At 41.9% G+C, this 12698-nt stretch overlaps 1 protein-coding gene across 1 annotated transcript in view; it reads right to left on the reverse strand.

Moving 5' to 3' along the window:
- Nucleotides 1–12698, reverse strand: part of COL22A1 (collagen type XXII alpha 1 chain) — a 201505-nt gene that overhangs the window by 12099 nt on the left and 176708 nt on the right. Inside the window, exons 47-56 of the mRNA XM_086742654.1 lie at nt 10996–11049; nt 10160–10213; nt 8566–8619; nt 7206–7259; nt 6337–6390; nt 5215–5268; nt 4598–4642; nt 3583–3636; nt 2527–2580; nt 541–594 (exon numbers count right to left, since the gene is read on the reverse strand). Coding sequence (XP_086598780.1) covers nt 541–594; nt 2527–2580; nt 3583–3636; nt 4598–4642; nt 5215–5268; nt 6337–6390; nt 7206–7259; nt 8566–8619; nt 10160–10213; nt 10996–11049 — 531 coding nt within the window. The remainder of the gene's footprint in view (nt 1–540; nt 595–2526; nt 2581–3582; nt 3637–4597; nt 4643–5214; nt 5269–6336; nt 6391–7205; nt 7260–8565; nt 8620–10159; nt 10214–10995; nt 11050–12698) is intronic.

The raw sequence follows: 12698 nt of genomic DNA on the forward strand, positions 1-12698 counted from the left end.
TCCTTACAGCTCTTATAACCATGCTGTTCTTCCACATAGGATGGCCCCAGGGGGATTTCATTCTGCTTCGTGATCTTGGTTCACTGCCCACTGTCTGCTCTTTCCCCAAGTGCCTGGGGAGGATTTTTCTGCTCCTGCTATTCTTCAGTGGCAGTCTGCCAGCTCCCCGAGGCCCTCTCCTTCCTTGTGACAACTCTCTGCTGGATGCACAGTCTCCGCTTGGCAAAATTAAATCTGCTGGTGAAGATGAGGCATGCCAATTTTGTTTCCATACCGAGTAATCAATTATTTCCCTTTTCGGAAAACACTTAACTTTTGCTGGGAAAAAAATGATGACCCAGCTAGCAGCTCAATTCCAGGAACGTAGCCAAATTCCCTTCAATGTCATGGCCAGCCAGTGATTTTCAGATCCCTGATCTTCAGACATGGCAACTTCAGGGATGGCAAGCAGCTACACATAATCCACTCCATCTAGACTTCATCAGTCACCTCTCCTTGACAGAACTGCTTGCTGCATGAGTTTCCCTTCGTGGTACTTACTGGGTTACCTGCTGGGCCAGGTTCTCCCGCAGGTCCAGGCAATCCATTCTTGCCCTGTGTCAAAAGGAAAAAGATTAGTGAAGTAACATATACTACAATTAAAAATATCCATCTACTGCTACACCAACAGGGATTTCTTTAGCATTGTCCAACCTCCTTTCTTGGCAGACTGCAGAGTAAGAATCTTTTATTTCCAATTGTCCCCACAACTTCTGTATCCCTGGTTGCACGGCTGACCCCATCTTAGGACAGAAACAGAGAGAGGTGGACCCAAATTCTCTAGTCTGAAGAGGACCAAAGCAGCACTCTTTCTCCTCCTCCTTCTTTTCACCCTTATATGCTGCATCCTCCTGGATGGATGGAACCACCTACTGTGGCTGCTCCAAGGCACCACTGTTCAGAGAAGCTCCTTTGCACCGTGTCTGAAGCACCTCTTGGCAACTCACTGATCAATGTTAAAGTGCTGAGAGGTATCTCCACATCCCCCAACACCTTCCTATGTTAGAAAACTTCCTCTCTCCAGTGACAGAGGCACATCCTGCAAATTACTGCCTACCCTCCTCTTCTTGGGGCTATCTTGAGAATTAGGGCCCAGAGGCCAGGCATCTATTTTTCAATCATCTCAGGGTTCCCCTTTTTGGAGAACGGAGAGAAACACTTGTTCTAAAACCTTGAGGCATTTGACAGTTACCTGACACCAGACAACTCCGAGTGAGCTAAATCATCCTTTAAAAGGACCCGTTTCTCACCATTCCTTATCAAAGTAGCTGAGCATCTACACTGACTAAAGCTTGGCGAGATGAAATTCTACACCCTGCTCCTCTCTCCTCCCAACTCACCATGCAGAGATGTTTTTCCCTGCATTGCAGTTGAACATAAAGACCAATCCTTTTACTGGCAATATTCAAAATCATGCCTCACAGTCCCTCATTAGAGAAGAAACAAAGCAGAGGAAGAACAAGAGAAAAAGATACTTTGCCCTCCAACATACAAAACCCCACGTATCTCTTCTCCAAATAAGAATATGGCCTGGAGTTATGATAATTTCTATCTCTTCAAATATTTTTATTCATTGCTGGTGTTGTGCAGGGGCATGACACGTGAATGAGTGATGCCAGCAGTACAGGAATAATGAGACAAATTACAAGATAGACACAGGAGGTCTCCATATGCTCCTGCAGTCTAACTTATACCCCTACCCTCCCAGCTCAGAGGGACCTGCCGCTCCAGCTCCTGGCATTGCTGAATCAGCGTTTTGCCCTGATCACGGAACATGTTGTAGAATCTGTTTCACTAGCAGGTCTTCCGAGAAGGAAAAGAAATCACTCTGCAATGTATTAAAGATGTGTCTAGGTTCAGCAACAGAGACCTGCATTCAAATTTGAAAGGGTTGATTTTTAAGAGAGAGTTGAAAAACCCATGAAATTAATAAAAGTAATTTCTCAGTCATCCTAAATGACACTTTCCGAAATGTCAACTAAATTGCCATTTCTCTACTTGAAGTTGTAATAAAACTCTACAGGTGTTCAATTAAACAAACCTTTTCCTAAAATTATGAGCTTTTTTGCAGAATAATTTACAGAGGGCCTGACAAAAATTAATAGTGTCACAACTGGATTCCACATATCCCAAACTGGGCACGCTCAATTAGTGTCTACCTTTGAAAACTGAGGCCATGTGAGAAGTGAGTGAGATGCCAGAGGCAGGACTGGAATATGAGCCCTTCTGACACTGCAGTCCTGGCAGAATCCATTAAACTATTCTTCCCATGGAGTCAGCAATCATCACTCCATTGCACTATTGTAAGTCTTAGTTTCTAGCAATATAATTCTGATTTGTCCTTCTCAAAGTAGGCAAAGTGTTTTAATTAAATATCACCTGAATCTTGTTTAAGACTCTTCTTCCAAAACAGAGTTCTGGACTGCAGGACATTCCCACTGTACACAATGTACCTCCAGAAATGGCTTGTCAGGAAAGAAAACTCACCGGCTGCCCTCTAAGTCCTCGAGGGCCCTGTGGTCCCATGGGACCAGTATCACCCTGAAATGAAGAAAAGTATTCTGGTGAGTGAGAAAGATCTGACATAGAGGCAAGCAAACAAGCATTTAAAAAGGTCCCTAATAAATTACACTGTTCACATATTAGGGGGAAACAGCATCAAAGAAGGCTCACTACCCCCTTTCATAATGTATGAGGAAGACTAGCTTTTGAATTTTAAACATCTATCATTAAATGCAGTCTGAGTACAGACAGAAACAATTATTATCAGGCTATCTTAAAGCTGGATTTCTCAGGGACAGAGATTCTCTAGTATTTCTCAAGAATTCACAACATCGTTCTCTCTTGAGGGAGGCTTAAGACCCCTCATCTTCTCTGAGGGGTTCCATTAGGTCTATCTTCCATTTTACTTTGTAGGGTACCATTTACAGCACAACAGTTTTCCAGTGATACAAGGGGGTGCAAATGAGAAACCACTTCCCCAAGTCCCGTGGCAATGGCAATTGCCAAGCAGCTGCTGCAGGATCCCACGTCAGCTGCACTCTCCCAAGACTTTGCTATGTGACTGCATTTGACACTAATAATGTCAGAGGATCTGTTTGTACCACTTCTCCTTCCTCTGAACAGCAGCATCTTGTTCCACAGGTATTTCATAGATTTCAGTGGAGCTACGCACACAGTGAGGTACGGAGGAAGCGTGACAGAACCTGCCCCAGTGGGACCCGCAGAACGAAGTACTGCTCAGAGGGGGCAGAAAGCAGGTCCACGGCTACGCAGTACAGTGTGGGATTCAAACAATGCACCTTTCTCTGCTTTTCCAAAGATAAAGTTGACTTTTAAGTGTCAGCAGCTGAGCAGTGACAAGGGCCCTCAAATTCTTTGCTACCCTAATGATCTTTGCACAAATCATTCCCTGTGCACTGCTGCAGTGATTCACCCTTTACTGCAGTTTCTGCAGCTGTTTTAGGTCAGGGTCACTTTGAATGAAACTCTTCATTTGTCAGGGAGCAGGAGATTAGTTTCTGCTTAAAATGGTACACTTACATCCTTCCCTGGTGGCCCCTCACGCCCAGCAGGACCTGTCGCACCTGGCTCCCCCTGCAATTCAGCAAAAAGGAAAGAGAGATCAGCTCAAGGTCAAAGACAGACCAGTAACACCACTGTAAAGGGTATGGAGTTTCTTCAATGTTGGATTGAGCTCTGGGAAAACTTTTTAAAGCCAACAAGAGCTTCATACATCATACATGACATGCAGCTTATAAAAATAACTCAGAAGCATCTTCTGTAAGTGACGCACAAGGCAGTGCACTGCTTTCCAGCAGAAAATGTGCTAATGCTAATGCAGTCACTGAAAATCACCAATCCACTAATGATACAGAAACTGTCGTAATTGAGGAAGAGATGAGGAACTGCAGCACTGGAATTTTCAGCTAAGGTCCTGCAAGCAGAGCATTTTATTTCCTTGTGAAAAGTCAGAATTGGGCAGAAGGACATTCAGTTTTGTATTCCACCTTCTACACCAAGGAGCTTTTTGTGCTGAATTGCTCAGAACAGAGAGACGAACTTTTCAGGCAGGATTTGAGTTTTGGGATTTATGATCCACAGGCAACTAAGTCAAAGGGCCAGAGACATTTCTATTCTCATTTCTTTAAGTTTTGTTCATTAACTTATTTTGCACTTCTTAGGCATTTTTGGAGGAGAGCTGATACTTGTCCAAGTGCAGTAGAGTTCCTCACCTTGTATGTCAGCATTTGTACCAGAAGGATGTGGTATGGAGGCATGCTTGAAATTTTCTCACAAAGGGCTATCTCAAAGGGAGCGTCAGAGGACTCAGCTCTACCAGCTGCTTCACCTCACCTGGAAGCAGAACTCCAGCCAAGGGAATGAAGACAGCTGCTGCGATTTTATGCCATAGGCATAGCCCATGGGATTGTGGCTGAAAGCAGCCATCTTGAACACAGACCTGTCATAGTTTTTACCTATTGCCTCAGAAGGGTCAACATCAATTCACACAATCTTTCTCCACAGGATCACCATGCATGTGTTACGTTTTACTTACTCGGGGACCTGGGGGACCTGTATCTCCTCTCTGTCCTTTGAAACCCTACAACAGAGAAAGAAAGCAACAAACACCCATTACTCTGGTGCATGAAACACTACGAAAATTCTAGCTTGAATGTGCACTTAATAAACTTTCTGATTACCGAGAACTGGTCAGCTGCCGTGTCCCAAGGAGTGATTAGAAAGGGCCATGTCACAGGAAGAGCTTTCCATAGCTGCCTAGGCTGCAAGACCAAGACTGTAGTATGTGTATTCCTGGTGTGACCAGCCAATAGATTATTTAACCCTAAATTTAATTGTCCCCATCCTTTCAGAGGACACAGAGCACAAGGGCTACAGCTGTGACTATGCCTTTTGGTAGAAGGGATGTCCCAAGTTATGTGCTTTAACTTCTAGGTAAGGGACCTACTCTTCTCCAAGTGTGAAGGATTTGGAAATGCCTCTGTTTGATTTTTGTGTTTATTTATTTATTTTGTCACAAGGCCATGACTATTCTGTCAGGCCAGCTCTTTGGTTATATGTTTGCATCAGTAAAGGCCTTCATCTGCCCAACAAAAGCTTCCTGGCTACAGTACAGAAGTGTGAATGGATTGAACCCTCCTGAGCAGCACCTACCGGTAAGCCTCTGGCACCCTCCTGGCCTGGAAGCCCTGGTTCTCCAGGTTTTCCCTATGGGAAACAATTACATTCAGGTCAGTGAGAGTTCCAGGTTCATCTCTGCTGTTGAAAACCTCCTACTCTTCTCCCTTAGATGTAACAACACTGAGAACTGCGATTCCCCAGGGTTTCTCCAGCGACATTGGAGTCTGAGCGTGCAAGGACAGTAGTGATAGACATTTCAATACATACCCTTACCCACACTGTCATGAATGAAACCTTTGAGGTTCAAAGGCAGCTTAAACCTTTGGACTGGTGCACTTTTACAGTGTTTTAATGTTGAAGGGGTAATGCACAGAACTGCACCAATACCTAGTAAGCACATACAAAATCAGCATCTGCACTTAGAAACCAGCTGTTTTGGTGCAAGCACACAACTGTGACAAGTGCTGCTCCACACACCAGTTGACCGAATGACTGGGGACTTGGCTCTTCACAGAACCACAAAGTCCCATTTCTCCAGTCAGAAGGAAGCTGGCGATGTCAGATACCAGAAGCATATCCTTCATATAACAAACACAGTAGCAAGGAATAAGATTCACTGCCCAATTTATTAACATTTCCTTTTGGCTGACAACTTCATGGCTCAGCTTTTTTCCCTCAATGAATGCAAATACAGACTAAGTAGAGAAAATCAAATAGAAAACCTCTAATCCTGGACAACTGAACTGCCACAAAGCAATCCAGAAAAGGCTTCTTTTAAGACACCTCCTTTAAACTTTTTATGCCCTATAATCTTCTACCTAAAAAATGGATCACTAGGTTTAATGTTACAAGACAACCTTCTTTCTCTGAAATATTTACTGTAGCTGTAAAAGTTAAATCACTAAGTTTTAGTGTATTGATGGCAGCTGTAAAAGTGAAGGAATGCAGTTTCTTTTCAAGATTGCTAGTATGTGAGTCTTATACACTGCTCAAGAAAATATAGTCCTTCTGGTGTTAAAAAAAAAAAAAAAAAAAAAAAGACATGCAAACAAGCTTCCTGCCCCCCCTCAAGGAGTCCATAGATAGGCAGCTCCAAAAGCAATAACTGGATGCAGGCTCTGACTGCCTGAGCAAAACCGTTTTAAATTACATTACCGGTTCCCCAAGAGATCCTGGCTTGCCATCTTTGCCATCATTCCCAGCAATGCCCTGTAAATGAAATGCAAAACAGGGTATAAGGAAGGTGTCGATAGGAAAGATTGGTGTGGTTTTCATCAGTGTGAGTTTCACAGTGACAGCTCTGCTTCAGCAAGGTACACTTCAGTTTGCCCAACCCTTCAAAAACTACCCTATTTCTATTGCTCAGCCATGAACCTCTCCTTGCCACACCACTGACAACATAAACTGTTTCCCTTTGCAATACAGCAAGTCTAAAGGGTTTCCTCCTTTTCAGCAAGGCAAGCACTCCAACAGTCTTAAACCAGCACTCTAAAAACAGCTGCTATAAATCATTATCATGCCATTATCTTCATTCAGCTAGACTACTTCACACTAGAAATAGCTCTCGCCCTATCCCTATGAAGGCCAAAACCACTCCAAAATGTTGTACTAATACACTTTCCAGAAGAGAAGAGTCTATGCCCAAGATACACTTGATCCTGAGTCAGTGCAAAGGTACTATTTCAGCTGTGGATTCGGATAAACATTCCAGCCTATGAATTTTTGTGCCTTTACACTGAAGCTATTAGTTGATTTCTGTGCTCTGCATAAGAGTATCGCTTCCAATGAGAAGGCAGATAAGGAACATCCCTGTTTCATGTTGGTAATTAACACTTAGCTTTAAAATGGTCAAATGCAGCATTTACACTGTCCTGGGCCAAGGATATAGCATCAACATGACAGATACCATTACAGATCACGCATAGCTTTCAAAGCACTTGAAAAATGTCACCTATTTGTTTTACATGCCTATGCATTTATAAACAATTAATGAATTGAATGAGAAGGAGCTGAATTGTACTCACTGGAATTCCAGGCAACCCTGGTGGGCCCTGTGGACCTGGAGGGCCATCTTTACCCTGGAAAGAAAGCAGAAACACTCAGGCTCAGACAAGCTCCTCAGATGCTTCTATCAGATGAAGATTTATCAAATGTAGAGTTTGACGAGGGACAACTGTGAGAAGCTGGTCTTGTAGTCCATGCCACACGGTGTACAAGGTTTCCTTTAATTCCTTCTAGTTTAAACTGGAGGGCTTTCTTTTCACATAAAACATCCAGTATTAGTTATAAGTTGTTACAGATGGAGAAGCCACTGAAATAACTGATAATTTATTTCTGAAGTTTAATTATATTTAATATTTCGTTCTTAACTTCCTGCATGAGGTGTCCAGTCAGGAAACAGAAGATATATATTTTACACCTATCAAATGAGTAGTTAGGAGAAGTGCCTTGCTGACAGCTACAATAAATCCTCTTACTCTACAAGACTGGACAATAGCACCCCAGGTTTTTCACAGTGTCTCAACCTTGATCATCCGTTTTAAAGGGAATTTCAGCCAGCCTGTCCATGTAATCTCTGGCCTCTCTGCTGAGAGTGCTCACTGATTTAATAACAGCTGTCAGAGGGACCGTCACTGTTCACTTATGATGAAGTTCAGGTTGAAATGGATCTGTAAAAGGCACCTTGCTCATTAGGAAACTCTGCTCTAGAAATTAATCACAGAATTACACAGTCTTAAACTGTTCCAGCTCAACAGCATGCATTACTCAGGGAAGGTTCATTTTTTCCTTTTCAACCTCAAGTTAGCATCAATCAGATTACCTGTCTCTCCCAGAGTTTTCTGATGCGTTACCAATAAAGTAGCATCTGAACACCCTTCAAATTAAACAGCAGTAGCAAAATTCTTCACAGACTTCTCAAAGGTTACATCTGTACCAGTTTTTTCAGTGCTGCCAAGGAATGGTCTCAGGCCCTGGCATCTGAGCAGTCTGTGCCGTGACATTCTTCAACAGGTTGCTGGTTTCATTTTGACAATCCACACACACAGTTCAGGTGTTACCCTGGGTCATGGAGCATCCTAATAGATTTATTCATCCTGCTCTAGAGGCTAAGAGATGTTAATAGCTAAGACAAGAGGTACAAAAACCTCCTTAGAGGTCCCATGGATTGGATTATGCTCTGGCTAATTTGGAGTTTCTTTTGGTGAGTAAACAAAACTGCAAGAGCAGAGTAATCTGTGGTTATTTGTGGAGGTCCTACTTGCAGGTGTAGAATTGATTCAGGCTGAATAGTTTGGGAAGCTTTCAAAGGATATTACAAGGGGTCCAGTTCAGAGAGCTAAATATAGATGAAGCTGGTGGTGAAACACACAGCGTAGAGCTTACTATGTCTCCTGGGTTTCCTGCTGGTCCTATTGGTCCTGGTGCCCCATCTGGTCCCTTAACAAAATAAAGCAGAAATTACATGCGCGATTAACACATTTTGTGCATTTGTCAACATACTCCCTACCACAGCTGGCAACACTGAAGATTTTTCTTCAGTCACTCAGTTCAGCATTCATTCCGTCCTTTCTTCATTCATCACAGAAAAGCAGTGCCAACCTCTGCATTCAATCAGACTCCAAAGCCAGAAATAGTCAGATATTTGAGTTTGGTCCTGGCCCTTTCTTCTGAAAATAGGGGACAATTAGGAAAAAGCCAATCTTGTGACAAAAATAACTCTGAAGAACCAAAATCATGAGAGCAGTTTGAAGCACATGCTGTGGCAGGCAAAATCCTGGAGTCACGAGTCAATGCAAACAGAGGAAAAAGTCAGCAAAAGTTGGAGGAAAAAAGTATCTAAGGGAACATCACATTTTTCTCTGCTTTGATAGGCTCAGTTTTACTTTGCACATTTACTTTGACTGTGAGTCTATTCAGAGGGTCTCATAGGACAAGTTTAAGAGTTTTAATCCTACTGGAATAACCCTATGGCTCTCACAGCATGAGGTTAATACAGACACAGTAAACATGTCTATATTATTAGCTTCTCCTAAAATAATGCTCACGGGAGCGCAAATGACCCACAAAGCAGGTCCACATGTTGTTGCAGCAGCAAAGCATTCAGCATCCCTTAGGTACTACTACTATCTGAAAACAGAATTTTAATCTAATCTTCTTTCTTCTCCTGTTGTTTAGTCAGTGCAATGTAAATTCAGCTTTGAAGAGACCATGCCCATCCCCAGAACAGATGGAGGCTGCACACCCTTAGCAGGGCAGAGCCAAACTGCACTGTAAGCAGTAATACGAGTGGGGATGACTGTGGGCAAAGAAAGGCAGTTTGGAAAGAAAAGCCCTTTGCTCAGAGAAAGTCCAAACTCTTGGAAGACATAAATGGTGATAACACAAGCAAGAGAGCCAAATTATTTCAGTTCTGCTTCTGTACTGTTATCCCTTTTTAAATACAAAGAAGCATAATTGTATTCGCAGAGAGAGTAGAGCTAGGAATGAAAATAAAAGGATAGTGACAGAGGGGGATACATGTAAAAGGCCTTTTAATTCAAAACTAACCCACAGGATATGAAAAATTGAAAAAAATTCAGTCTCATATCACTGTGTAAAATTGAGAACTTAAATATTCTTAGATCTGCTGGTTCTAGACTGCCAACTTATTCCGCATATAAGAAAACACCCATACCCATTACTAAGTAGTCTCTGTGGAAGAGTTTTCATGATCATTGTCTCATATAAAGACAGCGACTGAAGTTTAGTGTTAATTTACAGAATGAGTTGAAGCAATAAGTGAAAAGCAGCCAATGTATTAAATAGCAATTGTCATGAGTGGGAAACTCTATGACACTCAGGGGACCATTAGAACTTGCTGGAGAATGCAAATGCAATGCACAGACAGGTGGGAATGGTCTTTTCTTCCAGATGAAGCTTACAACAATCTTTCTTAGTAAGGAAAATACAGGATCATCCTCACAACAGAGGAACTTACAGGTGGACCAGGGTTTCCGGGAGCCCCTGAGAATCCGGGCATTCCAGGGTGGCCCTGCAAACCGAGAAGACATACTTTATGTGTTATTCACATCTCTAGTTGTATAAAAATTAACTGGTGATTGAACATTGTCAAGTAACATCAAAACAAGACAACACACAGAGAGCTGGATATAAGGAAATAAGGAACCATGGCTTTTTAAAGCATGCACTTCAGAAATAAACATAGTTAAAGATGTACTTTTTCTAATGTGTACTTCAGTCTATGCTACTGGAAGATGAGAAAGGATGTTGTGGAATTCTACAAGGCAGGAGATCAGGCAGGAAACCAAACCTGTTTAAAATATCCTACAAATCTCATTGAAGAGGTGCTGATTTGCACCTTAAGCTGTTGACTCAGCCCTTGGCAAAAGGGAGTATGAAAATTTGCTCTAATTTAGACCATTCTCCTCTTTCATGTGATATCTCAGTCCTTCCTAAAAGAAGTCATCCTTACATTCATCTTCTAGGACAAACATTGGCTTTTTCAACCCAAAAATGCCTGTCCTCCTGCATATCATCTCGGCATTATCTGGGGAAATGACTAAAGGTTGGGTAACGCATCCAATCTAGAGGTGAGGAAATAGATCATATGGGCAGGTTTTTATTGGAGATGGAAATCTGTGGAGGACTGCTACAGTTTCACTCTTCATAGCCCATTTGAGGTTTATCAGTGATAAAGAGCTCCCATCTTCCTCTTCTGCCTCAGAAGGGTATTCCTCTACTGATACTATAGGAAGCATTGATGAAGGAACAATCACTGTGATGGCACTGTTGGAAAGCATACTCTGTTTTTACCTGTTCACCTTTTTCTCCTGCATCCCCAGTCATACCACGGTCTCCTTTAGCACCCTGACAATGAAAAAAAAAAGCCATTGAAAGTCACATAGGTTCAGTATTGCTTCAGCTTTTTGAACTGTTTCGTAAAATAGTTGGACATTTGAGTATAAAACACATAAATTAGGAGTGAGTTTTGCCTTCCCTCCTCTTAAATTCTTCCCTAGACTTTCACTACCAATGTTGAAGCCAGTAATATATGTGAAGAATGGTCTTTGAACATACCCAGAATACCCTCTTTCTAATGTTGTAGTCTCATGGATATGAAGAGGACTTCCACATCCTTAGAAAATAAACAGGTTGTTAGGAATTTCACTAAATTAGATCTTGGTAAGGAATTATCTGGCCAAAAAAAAAAAGTCATCCACAGTATGAGCTAGTAATCTCCTCTCCCTTTGGGGGCAGCAGCAATAAAATGGCATTTCTATGACGCAATGAGAAAATTCATATTACGAAAGTGTCCCCATCTTTCTCTCCCTCTCTCTGTCCTAGTGACAACAGAACAGAGGCAGCTAACTCAAACGTAGATGTTTACATTACCAGTGCTTGAAGTAGGGCAAGAATGGTAATGAATTGCTGGCCATGGAAATAATACTCTGGTTTATTACATGAGAGCTAGGAGACAAGTGAGGGAGAGAGGGCTGCTATTTATTAATTTAAAAAGACCTAATTAATATTGCTAGAAGGCATGAAGCTGTTCACGTGCAAAGATCTGCAGTTCTACTGCTCTGTTTCAGAATGGGACCCAATACCAGTTTGGATGGTGTCGGTAAGGACAACATACCACATCTTCAAAAGTGTAGAGCTTTTTGGGTCTTTCACCGCGAGGATCCTCCTAATGTATTTAAAAGGAGTCACAAAGACTGTCGTTGTGTTTGCACCTTCTTAGGAGTCTTCAGACATTTTCTTTTAATATTTGCAAACTCTCTGAATCTGCCTTTTACTGAATACAAGTTAGGCTATTTATCAATTACTTCATTTTACTTCACGCACCTGTACAGTTTAAAACCAGTCCTGTTCCTTCACCTAAATGTTCAGTCTTGCTGCCCAAATCTCTGCTTTCCCACAGCATATGAGAAAGCAGCAGATGTGGTATGTCTCAGACTGCTTGCTGTTTCTGCCAGTTATTGACTTTATGGGTTACTAATTATTTTGCAAATTTTATCCCGGAATACACTTTTATTTTGATCAACTCTATATTTACTTTTGAGACTCTACTATTCTTCTCACCACACTTTTAATTGCAAGATATAAAATTAATTCATGTATCTCTATTAGCTTGCCCTATTAATAAGGGCAAATACAAATATGTTAAAATAACATAAGCTATTTTAGACATTAAGCCAGTAATGCAGGGAAGTCAGGAGGAAATTGTGATATATCATGAAACTACTTTCTCTCTCCCTCCATTGATGTGGTTTTATTTATTTCACTTTAGGCAGTTGTAAAGGTTTTGATTGTGACCAGGCACTGGCATTCTGAGCAGATTGATGACAGATATCTTCATGGGAGATGCTTGAAATGTGACATTATCAGACACCTTCAGGCACAGAAGGTCAATGTTGGCCTGTGTCCTTAGACTGTTAGGCAGAAGCATACACCTGAAATAGGGAGTTTTCTACAGCGTGTTTCAGGAAACATTCTGAGTCTGTGGATAAAATCAC

The sequence above is a fragment of the Chlamydotis macqueenii genome, chromosome 2 (assembly GCF_036417535.1).
Source record: "Chlamydotis macqueenii isolate bChlMac1 chromosome 2, bChlMac1.mat, whole genome shotgun sequence".
Lineage (NCBI taxonomy): Eukaryota > Metazoa > Chordata > Aves > Otidiformes > Otididae > Chlamydotis > Chlamydotis macqueenii.